Below are 16,312 nucleotides of genomic sequence, written 5' to 3' on the forward strand. Positions count from 1 at the left end.
AAAACAGCATCTTTGCACATGTGATAGGAGCCCAGTGTGGGTGAGAAAGAACAAAGATGGGAGGGCTAGAGAGGGAGGGCCTGGGTCAGCATCAGTGGCAGTCTGCACGCTCGTTGTCCTTCTCCAGCCCCTGCGCTGAGCTGGGAGCCAGCCCTGGAAGGCCTGGGTCTGGTTGTTCTCCTGGGCCCCGTCCCTGCTGGGTGTGTGATGAACGCATGAATGCATGCATGCAAGAATGACCTGGGGCGTTAGAAAACCTTTCTGGTGCAGGACCTGCCACTTAAGAATCTGGCCTCGCTCAGTCCCATCCCCTTCCCGGGCCTGGGTTTCTACACCTGGGCTGGTCTTCAAGGCCCTGACGTTCTGTTGCAAGCCAGCGAGGGCCCTGGCCTCTGAGAGATGGAGAGAGGCGCGAGATAGGTGCCAGGATTCCGTGAGGACTTGGCCGGCTTGTATGTGGGCGATGGTGTCCTTTGAGCTTCCTGGCTGTGGGGCCTAGGAAGTAGAGCAGCTGGCAGGTGGGGACAAGGGAGGAGGGCAGGCTGGAGGAGAAGGGAGGGTGCAGGCGGGGGGCAAAAGGCCATTGGCTACCGTTGTGGGTTTCCGTGGCAACTTTTTTTTTTCCCCCCTGAAAAATGAACTGGCCAGGGACCCCTCTGGGTTTCAGAGCCTCCTGTGAGGGTTGGGGTCAGATCAGAGGGGGTGGTGCAGACTGGACAGGCCCTGGGGCAGGATGAGGAGAGGCCAGGGAGCGGGGGCAGTGGGTGCCGGCTGATCCTGCTGGGGCCGGGTCCCGAGGTGCTCCCCATCCCATGGGCTGTGCACCCCTGCTAACTCTTACTTTGCCTTGTGTTTTCTGCAGATCATGATCGAGTTCTGTCCTGGGGGAGCTGTGGATGCCATCATGCTGGGTGAGTGTCCCTTGACCCAGTGCAGTGGTGCTGGGGTGGGCTTGAGGGCTCTAGTCCAGGACTGGTGTTCCGCACTCCCCTGCCCCAGCAGTTCATGTGGCCTGTTTGAGTACTTTTATGCTCTGTCCCCTTTTGGGAATGGGGTTGGGTTCTTGGAGGGAATGCAGGGTGCTCGTTAGAAAACCAACACTTCCTATTCAAAAAGCCATGTGTCCTTGAGCTGGTCACTCATCCCCTCCAGCCTTGTTGGCCGTAAGATGGGTGAGGCCTTCTTTGCCTCACCCCACAGCACCCTGAGGAGGTGAAAATGAGACACCTAAGGGAGATTCTTTGAAGAGTGGGAATTCTGGGGCACCTGGGTGGCTCAGCCTGGTAAGCCTCTGACTTCGGCTCAGGTCATGATCTCGCGGTTCGTGGGTTCGAGTTCCACGTCGGGCTCTGTGCTGACAGCTCGGAGCCTGAAGCCTGCTGCAGATTCTGTGTCTCCCTCTCTCTCTGCCCCTCCCCTGCTTGTGCGCGCTCTCTCTCTCTCTCTCTCTCTCTCTCTCTCTCTCTCTCTCAAAGATAAATAAACATTAAAAAAATGTTTACAGAGGGGCACCTGGGTAGCTCAGTCCGTTGCACATCTGACTTCCTGACCAGATTGACACTTAGAGGGGTTAAGGAGCTGTCCCAGAGTCCCACAGCAGGGCTGAGACAGGAGCCTGGCTCTTGCTGGCTTGGTGGGCAGTGAGTAAGGAGAGGCTGAGGGTCTGGGGCCCCAGAGCATTGATAGGCAGGCCTAGGATTTTGCGGTGGCTCAGGAGAGGGGAGGTTTTCAGTACAATGTAGCACTATTCAGCCACTCTCTTACTATGAGGAAGGTATTTTCCCCCTGAGTTTATCTCAGGAATGTTGAATTTGTGGCGGCCCTTTCTGGAAATACAGAAATGCTGGCCTTCCTTGCAGAGCCCCTTACCACACTCCCAGAGTTGTCAGATGGGTAAATGATGGATGGGAGTACGTATGATGCGGACTTTGGGTGTTCCCTCTCTCAGCAGAGACTGCCTTTGAAGATTTTCATCGTTCTGGGTAGAATTTAACAAAATAAAAATGGTGGTCTTGTAGGAGTTGAGACTCTCTAGGTTATAAGGCGATCAGAGGACTCTTTAAATTGGTTTAGGGGGAAAAAAAGGTGGGAGATATGGGAGGGAGAATTTATTGGCACAAATAACTAAAAAGTTCAAGGGTGGCCAGCTTCAGGCACAGCTTGATCTAGGAGTTTTTGTTTTGCTTTGTTTTGTTTTGTTTTCAAGTTCTCAAAAAACATGGTTTCCTACTCCAACTCTTGGCCCCACTTTATTCTGTGTTGGTCCCATTCTCATACTGGCTTTCTGTTTATGGTGACAAGGTGGCTGTAGGAGCTCCAGCAATCATATCTGTATTCCGAACAGCAAGATAGAAGAAGGGAGGGTAGGACAACTCCACAAACACACTTTCCACTTTTTTAAGGAGACATTACAGAAGCCCCATATGATACCTCCATTTACATCTCATTGGCCAGAACATAATAGCACACAGCTAGAAGGGAGGCTGGGAAATGTGGTCTTCTAACGGGTGGCCATGTGTTCAGATACTCACAAAGAAGGGGGGGAATGGGAGCCATCTACCGGCTCCTGCTACTCCAGGCATGCAGCTTAGCTCCTGTGGGGGGAGAATGTCAGAGATGGAAAAGACATTTACACATACCTTGCACTTACTGGGTCCTTGACCTCATTCATAGCTGGGGCAGGACCCCAGGCTGTGGCTTAGCCTGCAGGCAGACTCACTCTCTGGCTGCTCTCTCAGTTCTCCTGCTCCAGTCCCAGGTGGTTTTCTTCTTGTTGGTGGCAGCAGTTAAAGGAGCATTGCCATTGCCATCGGCATCCCAAGTGGGTTTTGTGTTTTTTTTGTTTGTTTTTTTTGAGAGAGTGAGCAGGGGAGGGGCAGAAGGAGAGGGAAAGAGAGAATCTTTTTTGTTTGTTTGTTTGTTTTTTTTTCAACGTTTATTTATTTTTGGGACAGAGAGAGAGCATGAACGGGGGAGGGGCAGAGAGAGAGGGAGACACAGAATCGGAAACAGGCTCCAGGCTCCGAGCCATCAAGCCCAGAGCCCGACGCGGGGCTCGAACTCACGGACCGCGAGATCGTGACCTGGCTGAAGTCGGACGCTTAACCGACTGCACCACCCAGGCGCCCCTTTTTTTTGTTTTTAATGTTTGTTTATTTTTGAGAGAGAGTGAGACAGTGTGAGTTGGGGAGGGGCGGAGAGAGAGGGAGATACTGAATCCGAAGCAGGCTCCAGGCTCTGAGCTGTCAGCACACAGCCCGACGCGGGGCTCCAAGCCACAAACCGTGAGATCATGACCTGAGTCGAAGTTGGATGCTCAATGACTGAGCCACCCAGACCCCCCTAATGTTTGTTTGTTTTTGAGAGAGAGAGGGAGAATTAGAGAGAGCATGTGTGTAGGAGGGGCAGAGAGAGAGAGGGAGGGAGAGAATCCCAAGCAGGCTTTGCGTTAATAGCAGAGAACCCAACGTGGGGCTCAAACCCGTGAATTGTGAGATCATGACCTAAGCCAAAGTCAGATGCTGAACCGGCTGAGTCACCCAGGCGCCTCACCATCAGCATTCAAGAAATTAGGGTGAGAGAAGAGAAGGTGGGATGGGGAGAGCTGACCAGGTGAGAACTGGTTGCAGCTGTGTGACGAGGGGTGGGCTCTCCCACAGACGCCGACCCTGCTTAGAGGCACTTTCCGTCCTCGGCATCTCCCCATCGCCCTGCAGAGTTGCATAGAGTGACGAGCCTGGACCTGGGGTCCAAGGGACCTGAGGTCTGTTTCTAGGTTCCTCTGTGGGGTAGCTGTGGGGTGCTCGGCTGGCCCCTTTGCGAGATGGGGGGAATATGCAGAGCGTGTCACTGTATGGCCAGGCTGGTTACTTAACACCCAGTGTTTGCTCTGATCCAGTTGGCCTTGCCTTGTCGGCTCTTCAACGTTTGGCTCTCAGCCCTCCTGCGGAGGAGAGGGGGTGGAGTGGGACTAGCTGTGGTTTCAAACAGACGTAGGACTCATCTGCAGTGTTGCAGATTTTTTTAATCTGAAGAAAATATTCATGTATTGCTGTGTAATCAAAAATTAATCTCAAGAATTTATCATACTGTATGATTCCAATTACATGACGTTCTAAAAAAGGCAAGACTGGGGACAGAAATCAAAGTAATGATTTCTCCAGCTCATGGGCTGGAGACGTGGGGCTGAAATGTTGATCACACACGGGTTCGGGGGAGTGATCGAAACATTCTGCATCTAATTCGTGGTGGTGGTCACGTGACTATATACGTTTGCCAAAACTCATAGAATTGTACACCTAAACAAAAATGAATTTTACCGTTGATAAATTTTATCTACATAAGGCATATCTACCTGGTTGGGTCATTGTGAAGATTAACTGAAAGAATGCATCCAAGTCCCTAACACTGGGCCTCATATGTTGGTAAAACCTCAGAAAATGATGGCCGTGAGATCTCCACCACCATCATCAACATCATCATCATCATCATCATCATCACTTTGCTTGTTCTGATTTCATTTATGTAAATAAATCAGGCACAAGAGGTCACAGTTTGACCTTTAAAAAAAATGGCCACAGATAATCCAGCATAATCTCAGGACCAGCCTAACAGTAATCGCCTTTTATTGGCCGTCCTTTGTGCTGAGAAGTGAACGTGCTTTATCGCCGGGGCCCCGCCTACGTCCATTCCCATCATCCCATTTTACAGATTGGGAGATGAAGGCTCAGACGGATGGAGCGCCTTTGAGAAACCACATAGCTAGCAAGGGGCAGCACCTGGGTTCAGGCTCAGTCTGCGTGGTCCTGGTGTTCCCCCAGGCTCTAACCCTGTCCGTGGATGGCAGGACATGGGAGTTAAGGCTGAGGCCACAGGGAGGGATAGTGGTTGTGGATCCCGGAGAAGGACCCCTGGTCTGGGGCCAGGCTTCCCAGGGCATTGCTGCTGGCTCTGGCATGTGTTTTTTTTCTTTTGTTATTTTTTTTGTTATTTTTTTTTTTTTTTACCAAGCCTGTGGGATCTGTCCTTCAGGATTTCTGGCCACGCGCGGCCAGGGAAAACAGATGGGAGAGGACTGCCCTGATTGGAGGGAGGCCTGGGAGCAGTGCCCTGGCCGGCCAGCCCTGGAACCTGCAGCCGGAGGACCCAGCAGGCAGGGCGGTGGGAGCTCCCTGCAGCACAGGTGGCCTGGTGGCCACAAGAACTAAATAATCCCGCTGGCCAGTGGGGCAGTGAGCACAGGACGTTGACCTTGAATCTTCTCACGCCCTTCCCCCCCTACACCCACTCAGTCCCACTTTCTGTCGTTCCCACCTCCCTGACCCGTTGAGTCGAGAATGCTTCCTCTTCGAAGCCTTGGCCGCCTTCTTGTCCTGCACCGCCACGATGGCCCGCCACCGAGCTGCCTGCAAGCTCCTCACTCACCCCACGAGGGAGACTTTTTTAAATGCAAAAATCAGACGGTCTCTGCCTTGCTTCGAGCCTCTCCTGGACTGCCCATCGCATTTCAAATAAAGTGCAACCCTCATAGATGGCCTGCAAGGTCCTGCAAAATCAGGCCCTTCTGACCTCTGACCTTGATTCGCTTTCCCCTCATCCTTCCCCTTTAGTCAACAAGGGCCCTTTGCACGTGCTCTGCTCCCTGTGTGGAATGCCCTTCTTAGTGCTCCCCACCTGCTCAGAGAAGGGTCCTGCCATCTCTAAAAAGCAGACACAGGGTTGTATATTGTGTGTGTGTGTGTGTGTGTGTGTGTGTGTGTGTGTGTCTCCCTGACTCGCGCACAAGAGGCTCTTGATGACGGCCTTCCCACTAGCCCTTCACCTTCCAGCACCTTCGCTCCTCCAACACCACCACCAGCCAGCGGACGTTTCTTTAACGCCAGCTCGTGTCAGCCTCCGGGCCTCTGCTTCTGCTGCTTCCTTGACCTGGAATGCCCTGGCCTCGCCTTTTCGCCTCTCGAACACCTGTTCTTCGTACAAGACACAGCTTGAATGTGTCCCCTTTCTCCTGGGGAGCCTCCTAATTCCCAGGCAGAAGGGGTTGCTGCCCATCCTGTCTGCCCCCAACCCTCATCCAAATCCCACTCTGTTCCAAGCATTGCTCACCGTTTCCACGTGCCTCTCCGTGTCCCTGCACCAGGCACGGAGCCTGACATGGTGTAAGTGTCACTGACTGTCTGCTTGCAGAATGGATCTTTGCCTCTTGATATGAACCTGAGTTCTAAAGCCAGACTGGCTGGCTTGAATCTAAGATCGGTGAATTTCTTCCTGTGTGACCGTGAGCAAGTATGTTGACCTTTCTGAGCCTTGGCTTCTTCCTCTGTAAAATGAGGTAATAATTGTGTCTGCTCCATAGTGTTACTCTGAGGACAAAACAGGTAACATGTGGAGTGTTTAGAAATGAACTCGGTACGTGGTCAAGTGCTCAGTAATGGTGGGGGCTTTTGTATTTCTTGTACCTGGCATGAACTTGACATTCAGCTGCCTGTAGTGGGCGCTGCATTGACAGTGGTTCCCCTGTCTGTTTCCAGAGCTGGACAGAGGCCTCACCGAGCCCCAGATTCAGGTGGTTTGCCGCCAGATGCTGGAAGCCCTCAACTTTCTGCACGGCAAGAGGATCATCCACCGGGATCTGAAAGCTGGCAATGTGCTGATGACCCTCGAGGGAGACATCAGGCTGGGTACGGGGTGTCTGTGGGTGAGGACAGGAAGGCAGAGCCCCACGGGGCCCGCCTGGGGGTTGTCAGCCTGGCCTCTGTGGGCAGGAGGGAGTGCGTGTGGGATCCTCACTCCCACGGCGGCCCGAGATGTCGCTGGTCTTTCCGCCACCTGCCCCGGGCCACAGGATGGTTCCCATTGGCTCGGTCTCACCCACTGGTTCTTAACTGAGGGTGATTTTTGTCCCCCAGGAACATTTGGTTGTCACAACTAGGGACAAAGGAGACCCCTGGCATCTGTGGCTCACCATCCTCCAGCGCCCAGGACGGCCCCTCGCCAGGGATCTGCCCATGAGGCTGGTGGTGTCCTGTGGGAGGCGCTGGTCTGACCCTTTTGCTCCTGCTTCTAATCTAGAGAATTTGAGTGAGAGTGGCGGACAGAGGGACGAGTCCGCCTCCGTTCGCAGGTAGAAAATAGGACGTCAGGCGTATGTGTGGAAACAAACTTTTTTTTGTTTTCGTCTCTTCTCTCCTTGGGTTTTCTTTCTTTTCTTTTCTTTTTTTTTTCAGATTGTGGTAAAATGCATGTGACATAAAATTGATCACCTTAACTTTGAAGTGTAGTTTTTAAGTGTCCAGGTCAGTGGCATGAAGTACGTTCACGTTGTCGTGCAGCCATCACGACCATCTGTCTCCAGGACATTTCCGAAATCCCAGACTGAAACACAGTCCCCAGTAAACACTAACCCCCACCCCCAGGCCCTGGTCACCTCCATTCTACATTTTGTCTACGATTTTGACTGTTCTAGGGACCCCCTATAAGTGCAATCATTTGTGCTTTCGTTTCTGGCTTGTTTCACTCAGCATAATGTCCTTGAGGTTCATCCGTGTTGTAGCAGGTGTCAGAATTTCTTTGTGTTTTTAATACCTTTTTTTTTTTAACCAAAATAACACAGGCACACCTCATCTGCTACCACCACCTTCTTTCCCCATCCATTTCCACCAATGACACTGAACTCTTGTCCTATTTACTCCTGCATTGATCAATCATATGCTTATAATGCTATTTCCTTTTTTAAAAAATGTTTGTTTATTTATTTATTTTGAGAGAGAGAGTGTAAACACGAGAGGGAAGGGGCAGAGGGGGAGAGAGAGAATCCCAGCCAGGCTCCGTGCTGCTGGCACAGAGCCTGATGTGGGGCTCAATCTCACCACCGTGAGCTCACCCCCCGGGCCGAAATCAAGTCTGACGCACTTAATCGACTGAGCCACCCAGGCGCCCCTGTAATGCTGTTTCTTAACTAATGGCTTTTATTGTTTGATGGAAAATCATACATGTTTATTATCCACAACTTACACAGTACAGGAACGTTGGGAGGGGAGAGCCTGGAAGTCCCTCCAATCTCATTCTCCAGAAGTTGGCACTGGTTGTCCTCCCAGATCACGTGTGCATACGTCTCTGCCAGTGGAAGGGTGTCCGGACAGAGAGATGTTTTGTCTGTCAGTGACAGAGAGACAGTTTGACTTCATTCCACTCTTTTCTAGTAACACCTTCCTGGTGGCTAAATCACTCATTCGTCCGCACCTCTCCCCCTCCCTCGACCGTGTCCTTCCAGCATAGGAACGTCACTATTGTACTTTCTCTAGTGGTAACCTGCGTAGCTGTAAGGAACAATTTGCATCATGGCCACAAGAAACTGCACCAGCGTTGTGTCCCTGTGATGGAGAACTGCAGAGATCATCATGAGGGTTGGAACAGAAATGGTGCAGTGCAATCATCTAGTACATCTTCTGCCACAGGAGAGCAGCTCCCAGCATCCTTGCTTTGAGGGCTCTGAAGCTCAGAGGGTGGGGACCTGCCCTGGGTCAGAGCTAGTAAGGACAGAGCCAGGGCTGACCCCAGGGCCCGCTGGCTTGCTTCCCAGGGCTCGCCCACATCACCGCACTCCCCTCCATGAGCGCTTCGATCCTTAGGGTGGGGCTGGGCCTTACAAAATGGATGCAGTTCTAGTGGGTTCTCAGACTTAGTGCATTTTAGTCCTCTGGAGGGCTCCCAACACTCAAGATTGCTGGGTGTTAACGCCAGCGTTTCTGTCTTGGGTGGGGCCCAAGAACTTTCCTTCCTTCCTTCCTTCCTTCCTTCCTTCCTTCCTTCCTTCCTTCCTTCCTTCCTTCCTCCCTCCCTCCCTCCCTCCCTCCCTCCCTCCCTCCCTCTCTCTCTCTCTTTCTTTCTTTCTTTCTTTCTTTCTTTCTTTCTTTCTTTCTTTCTTTCTTTCTTTCTATTCCTTCCTCCCTCCCTCCCTCCCTCCTTCTCTCTTTCTTTCTTTCTTTCTTTCTTTCTTTCTTTCTTTCTTTCTTTCTTTCTTTCTTTCTTTCTTTCCTTCTTTCCTTCTTTCCTTCTTTCCTTCTTTCCTTTCCTTCTTTCCTTCTTTCCTTCTTTCTTTCTATTCTTTCCTCCCTCCCTCCCTCCCTCCTTGTCTGTCTGTCTTTCTTTCTTTCTTTCTTTCTTTCTTTCTTTCTTTCTTTCTTTCTTTCTTTCTTTTTCTTTCTTTCTTTTCCTTCCTGCCTCCCTCCCTCCTTCCCTCCTTCCTTCCTTTTTTAAAGTTTATTCATTTATTTTGAGAGAGAGAGAGAGCACAAATGGGAGAGGAGCAGAGAGGAGAGAGAGAATCCCAAGCAGGCTCCACACGGTGAGCACAGAGCCTGACGCAGAGCTCAAACCCACAAACCGTGAGATCCTGACCTGAGCCGAAGTCAGGAGTCGGAAGTTTAGCCAACTGAGTTTCTCAGGGGCCCCAGAACTTGCATTTCTAATAAGCTCCCACGTGCAGCAGTAGTGATGGGACCACTGTGACAACCACCACTTTTGACCCTCGCTATCCAAAGTATGGTTGGTGGTAGCAGCAGCCTGACCTGGCAGCTTGTTAGAAATGCTCTGTTGTCCAGAGGGTCGGGTTGGTTCTGTCTTGAAACCAGCAGTATGAAGAAGTTTCTCAGACCAGGCGTGAGCAGGGAGGGCCACACTCTGTGCTATGTCCTGGTACCTTCCGGGGGTCAGCTCACATCCCTGTGGCTCTTCTTCCTCCGTATTCCTTCTTGTACCTGGAATGGTTAAGGGCATGCACTCTAGTCAGAGAGTCCTGAGTTCAAATCCCAAGTCTGCCTCTAGGTCTGTGACCTTGGTAAAGCCCCCTAACCTCGCTGCTTTTCCATTTCCGCATCTGTAAAATGCGAATGATAATAAAACATCTGTTGGAAGGTTGTGATACCAGTTACAAGCAGGTGTATGTGTAACAAGCTCTCTGTAAAGGCCGGCTGTCATTACCGTTGTTTCCTTAAGTGTCTGCTGTGTGCCAGGCCCTGTGCTGGGCTCTGGGAACTGGAAGGGAGTGAGATTCTGGTCTCCTTCCTGCTCCTGCAGAGTTCCCAGGCAGTGGGGAGACACTTGAGAGCATCAGGGCTGGAGTGGGGAGTTTATGGTGGTGGTTGGGGGGGGGGGCTCGGTTCTTCCACCTGAGCCTGGAGGTGTGGGTTTAGAAGAGGCTTTGGTAGGAGGATAGTTTGAGCTGAGTTGTGAAAGGCGGATAGGTATTTACCAAGTAAACCAGGTTGGGCAGGGCAAGCCAGGAAGAGGGAGCCTAGCAGGCAGGGGCATGGAAGTAAAGAACAGCAGAATGTTTTGGGGGGACTGATAATAAAAATAATACACATTGGGGCACCTGGTTGGCTCAATCAGTTAAGCATCTGACTTCGGCTCAGGTCATGATCTCATGATTCGTGAGTTCGAGCCCCGTGTCAGGGCTCTCTGCTGTCAGCACAGAGCCCCCTTCAGATCCTGTCCCCCACCCCCCCCCCCATCTCTCTGCCCCTCTCCCCATGCTCTCTGAAAAATAAAAAATAAACATTAAAAAAAGATAATGCACACTTAACTGGGTTTATGAAGCACCCGCTAGATGCCAGCCATCAGAGGAGGCACTTTCTAGATGGGTCATTTAATCTGCACTCCAGGGGGTACTGGGCAGGAGTGTGGGGAGGGGAGGGACTGTACCCAACATAGATGAGGACACTGAGTTCAGACCATGAGGGAGGAGAAGTAGCAGGGTTGGGACTTGGGTCTTTCGGACTTCACAGCTGCCAGTGGTTGGGGTCATTCAGGGGTGGAGCATGGGTGGTCAGGGAGGGGCCAGGTTGGGGAGTGTCTTTGCCTTCAGGCTCAGGGAGTATGGGGTGGGGGACAGAAGAGAGCCTCTTGTGCTCCGAGGGATTCAAGGGAAACCTTCAGCTCCATCCTTCAAGAACTTCTCACTTGGAGGAGGCAGCACACAGCAAACCTGGTCAGGACCAGCCAGTCAGAGCAGAGAGGCCCTGGTGGGGGCAGGGAGGGAGGGAGGGTCCCAGCAGCCTTGGGCTGAGGTGTCCCCATGGGGTTCCCATCTCCCGTTGCCATCTCCCCCTGCACACCCCCTAAATCTGGAGGGCACTGAACTGACACGCCGAGCGGACTCCAGAATCTCACTCAGAGCCTAGCAGGGGGCCGGATGGAAGCAGACGGGTGCATCAGGTTTCCAAATGACTTGGCATATGCAGTTGAGAACACCAGGAAGCCAATGAAAAAGGCAAAAAGTGCAGGGAGAGTTGAGTGTGAGTATTTACACGATTTCACGGAGCCCTGGGAGCCGTGATGTGCACGCCTGCCGGGGCCTGTTGTTCTGTTTTGGAAAATTCTCCATCCCCCTTGGGCCTGGAATCTGCAGCCTGGCAGAGCAGCGGAGGAGGCCTGGGAGACACAGTGGCAGCTCGACTGACTCTTGCTGGCTTCTTGAGACTGCCTCGGGCCCTGAGGCCCCCTCTCCCCCATGTCCTTATATAACTCAGGGATGCATAAGACAGTTGCTTAGCAGATCTCTCTCCCAAGCAAGGGCCACACCCAGGCTTCTCAGTGGAGTGGGAATAGAGTGAAAAGCAGCAGGGAGAGCTGAGCAGAGCGTGGGCTCTAGACAGACAGGCACGGTTCAAGTCCTGGCTCTGCCACCTCGAGCCGGAGAACCGTACGTAACTATCCAAACCTCAGTTCTTCGATCTGTGCAATGGGTGTAACAGTAGATCGCCTCTCAGGGTTAGTTGGGACCAGTCGGGTGAAGTATGCAAAGTACTGTCACAGGGAGGCTCAGGGCTGTGTCCTTCTCTGCTGCTAGACACTTTGCCTTCTTCCTTGTTCATACCAGACTTCCCTGAGGCTCATTTGGTCATTGCCAAGGAAGGCACGAGCTCCCGCTCTGAGTGGGGGGAAGCGATTTCTGATGACCAGTGGGAACCCATAGGCGCAGAGAGAGAGAGAGAGAGAGGAAGCACGCCTGCCGCCCAGAGACCATTGGGATATTTGGTGGGGGGTGGACGCTGCGGTCTGAAGAACCGTGTTCTGGCCCCGGATCTGCCATGTCACCTTGGGTGACCTTGGGTGAGTCACCTCACCCTTTTGGGCATCAGTTTCTCAAAGTCAAGAGTGTGGTAACAGTTCCCATCTCACGGGATTCGTATGACAGTGTAGTGAGACCGTGCGCACAGAGCGTGGATCTGCAGGTGGGGCGCCTGGCTGGCTCAGGTGGTTGAGTGTCCGACACTTGATTTCAGCTCAGGTCATGATCTCGCAGGTTCGTGGTTTTGCGCCCCGTGTCGGGCTCCGCGCTGACAGTGTGGAGCCTGCTTGGGGTTCTGTCTCTCTCTTCCTGTCTCTCTTTGCCCCTCCCCCTCGCCCCCCTCTCAAAAATAAACATTTTTTTTTAATTTTTTTTTTCAACGTTTATTTATTTTTGGGACAGAGAGAGACAGAGCATGAACGGGGGAGGGGCAGAGAGAGAGGGAGACACAGAATCGGAAACAGGCTCCAGGCTCTGAGCCATCATCAGCACAGAGCCCGACGCGGGGCTCGAACTCACGGACCGCGAGATCGTGACCTGGCTGAAGTCGGACGCTTAACCGACTGCGCCACCCAGGCGCCCCTAAAATAAACATTTTTTTAAAAGCATCTACACAGAGAGGGGCCAGCAAACGTTAGGTTTCTTTCTTGGGCCTAGGGACATTTCAGAGACGCTGCTATGAGAGACAGTGTTCCCTCTTCTCCGGAGAGTCTGTGTTCCTCTCCCCAGTGGTGCATCTCTGAAAATGGGAGGAGAATTTTACTTTTGGAGTCTTTCACATTCTAAGCAGGAGTCCAGACTGGCCTAAAAGTCAAAATGCTCAGCCCAGAACCTGGGTACCAGTCAGTGGTAGTTTCTGTAGCATTGTCGTCACTTTACCACGTTATGATTACTGCAGGATTCCTAATTCCCAAAGTCCCCTTGATGCATAGGAGGCCAGGCGAGTGGGCCTGGCGGGAGCCCATTACCTGCCCCTCACCCCCACCTTGACCCCCAACCCAGAATTCCTGCTTGCTGCAGCCAGCGGGCTGGTGACCTGATTCTTTCAGTATGACTATCATGTACTGAGCCGGTGTTTGATGTGTAGTAATTCATTCAGTCCTTAAAGACCACTGCTAACATTGTACAGAGGAGATGGAGATACCTGGCGTCTAAAGAGGTTAACTTAACCCCAGATCGTACAGCCAGTAAGAGGCACAACTGGGGTTCAGACCAGCGCATCTGGCTTCAGAGCCCACGTGCTTAACCATTACCTTATTGTAGCAATAAATGATGAGAACCGTTCTCCTGTGATCGAAGGCAGACAGGAGAAAGTGCCTCTGTGTTGGGGAAGAGATCAGCTGGGCATCCAGGGCAGTTGAACCCTGGAACACAAACGCTCCTGAGACTCTCTCTGGTCTGCCTTTCTGTGCACGTTGGTTAGGCTCTGACCAGCCCCCTCCACAAAGCCTCTGGCTAGGGCTAGTTTTAATTTTCCCAGCATCATCTTCTGAAGGTTGATCATCGGAACCTCACCATTTCAGGTCTCCGGTTAATAATCCCAGTGAGGGGTGTGTGGGTGGCTCCGTGAGCTAAGCGTCTGACTTTGGCTCAGTTGTGATCTCAGGGTTCAGGAGTCCGAGTCCTGCGTTGGGCTCTGTGCTGACAGCTCAGAGCCTGGAGCCTGCTTTGAACTCTGTGTTTCCCTTTCTCTCTGCCCCTCCTCTGGTCACATTCTGTTTCTTTCTCTCCCAAAAATAAATATTAAAAAAAAAATCCCAGTGAAGGATTCTGATTGGCCTACGTTGGTGTGGGCATAGACCCTCTGGATCAATCGACAAGGTCCAGTAAGGAGGGCTTCTCTGAGAAGGAAGAGGGGTCAGGTAGCAATATGGAAATATTAACCCACCCCATTCCCTCGTCCTCTCCATGGAAGAGTGTGGTTGGGGTGGGTTGGATGGTTTGCCAGAAGGAAAGTAGATTTGCACTGACCAGAAAACCAAATTGTTGTCCCCCGTAGACTGGCACAGCCTGTTGGAAGCAAGAACAGAGTTCTGAATGTGTAATTGAGGTTGAGGGAGAAAATACCAGAAAAAGACAGGGTTATGTAGGGGAGGAGAGAGAGAGTCAGCGAAGGCCGCGGGGCTGGGAGGCTGAAGGTGGACCAGAATGAATGGGAAAACAAAGGCTTCTATAGTGGTCACGTGTATCTAATAAACAAAAGAAAATAAACATGGAAACAGAAAAATAGAGCAGTTCGGTCAGCCTCACATTTGGCTACCTAGTATGATGCCTGTTTCCTAGATGAGGAAACTGAGGCTCAGAAACATGAAGCAGTTTGTCTCAGATCACAGAATCTTCTCGCTTTCCTGCCAGGTGCTGCCTCCGTGACAGCAGAGGCAGGAAAGCTGCCTTCTGGAGAGGCAGACCGTGCTGCCAATTCAGAGAAGTCACTTGGGTGCCGTGGTGGGGCCTCCCTGTTAATGAGCTGGTGCTGTAATCCTGAGGAGGAAGGCCCGTGGGATTCCAGGGCTGGGGGCAAAGCCTTTGTTTTCTCCTGTCCCCAGCTCACTTTCAGCGGGTCCCTCACCCTCTCCAGGTTTCGCTTCCCTGTCGGCACCATGAGGACCCTGGCTGGGGTTTGTCCACGGGACCACTGCTGGCATTTTAGATGAGACCATTTTTACCTTAGGAGGTTCTCCCCCGTGAAATGGCAGGAACACTCGCCTTCATGTGACAGCCAGACCACCCCCACCCACTTTCAATCATCCTGGAACACACAGCACCCCATGGTTGAGGACCACCTAGAAGGTTCTCAGACCTAAATCCCAGGGTAAGCCCTGACCATGCTGGCCTACAGACTCACTGGCCTGGGGTAGAGGGTCCAGGAGGGAAGGCGGTTTGCCTTTAACTGGCCTGACATTATCTGGGAATAGGCTCCTCTTACCTTGGATTCTTTTGGTCCTCTGCAGTTAAGGGGACAGATGAGAGTTTCTGTTAGGTATCTCCATACGGTCTAAGTTCACGGCTCTGTGTGTGTGTGTGTGTGTGTGTGTAATCTATAACTTCTTACATTGTGTGATTTTTTTTTGTTTATAAAAGTAATATGTGGGATTTACGTATAGGAAGATACGTACAATGATACCCATTGCAACAATATTTGTAACAGCAAGAAATGAGAAATGATCCAGCTAATTCCTGTAGAGTTATGGTACTAGCCTACAATGAAGTCTTCTTCAGCTACTGAAGATTGTAGGAAATGTGTAATCTCTTGTAAAAATGTATGTACACACCGTGAAGGGACAAAACACAAGCTGCAAGATAGTAGGCTTCATCTGGTTTTATTTTTCAAAAGTATTTTTATTTACGCATATACTTCTTATTTATGTAAATAAACATGGAGCTGTGTGCAGCAAACACTTAAAGTGTTTATCTCTGCCAGGATTATGGAGACTTTCGAATCTGTAAATGTTTGGATTTTTGATAAGCAGCATTGCTTTGGTCATAAGAAAAACATATTTATAAACGAGTATATAGATTGATACAGTCTGGACAGTCTAGAATTCCAGACAGTCTGGAATAAGACCCACAAAGAAGGACGTGAAAGTCATTCCTGATGTTGCCACAATGCACCACCCTAGTCTTCCTTTCAGTATTTTTTCTGCGCACAGAATGGTAGAACCTGGTAGTGGTAAAGAGCACAGACTTCGGGATGCCTGGGTGGCCCAGTCGGTTAAGCATCCGACTTCAGCTCAGGTCACGATCTCACGGTTCGTGGGTTCGAGCCCCGCATCAGGCTCTGGCTGCCAGCTCGGAGCCCGGAGCCTGCTTTGGATTCTGTGTCTCCCTCTCCCTGCCCCTTCCCCACTTGCACTCTGTCTCTGTCTCTCAAAAATAAACATTAAAAAAAAAAAAAAAAAGCACAGACTTAGCATATGTCTGTCCTTAGAGCTGGGTAACCATCTGCAAGCTCCTCAGTTTTCTCATCTGTAGAGAAGGGGGATAATAATTTTCCCTGCTCCGAGGGTCCTGGCTATAAATGATCTGCACAGGGATATATATATATATGCACATGATATGCAAAATGATTTGCAGAGGAAGATGTAAGTGATGTGCAGAAGTCTGCACAGTGCTGTGCACCTGGCAAGTTCTCAGTAAATATTAGCGTTTGTTACGACTGTTGGGCGTGTGCAGTGTGTCAGTTTTTTGCTAATCCCTGCAGTCAGTGTGCCCTCCGTCCAGGGTGCGCAGCTCACCCCC

At 51.4% G+C, this 16,312-nt stretch overlaps 1 protein-coding gene across 2 annotated transcripts in view; it reads left to right on the plus strand.

Moving 5' to 3' along the window:
• The window catches only part of STK10 (serine/threonine kinase 10), a 118,880-nt gene that overhangs the window by 53,073 nt on the left and 49,495 nt on the right, over positions 1 to 16,312 (plus strand). For both annotated transcript variants that reach the window (XM_011285468.4, XM_045035527.1), the window contains exons 3-4: positions 863 to 911; positions 6,531 to 6,680. In XM_011285468.4, coding sequence (XP_011283770.2) covers positions 863 to 911; positions 6,531 to 6,680 — 199 coding nt within the window. The remainder of the gene's footprint in view (positions 1 to 862; positions 912 to 6,530; positions 6,681 to 16,312) is intronic.

The sequence above is a fragment of the Felis catus genome, chromosome A1 (genome assembly GCF_018350175.1).
Source record: "Felis catus isolate Fca126 chromosome A1, F.catus_Fca126_mat1.0, whole genome shotgun sequence".
Classification (NCBI taxonomy): Eukaryota; Metazoa; Chordata; class Mammalia; order Carnivora; family Felidae; genus Felis; species Felis catus.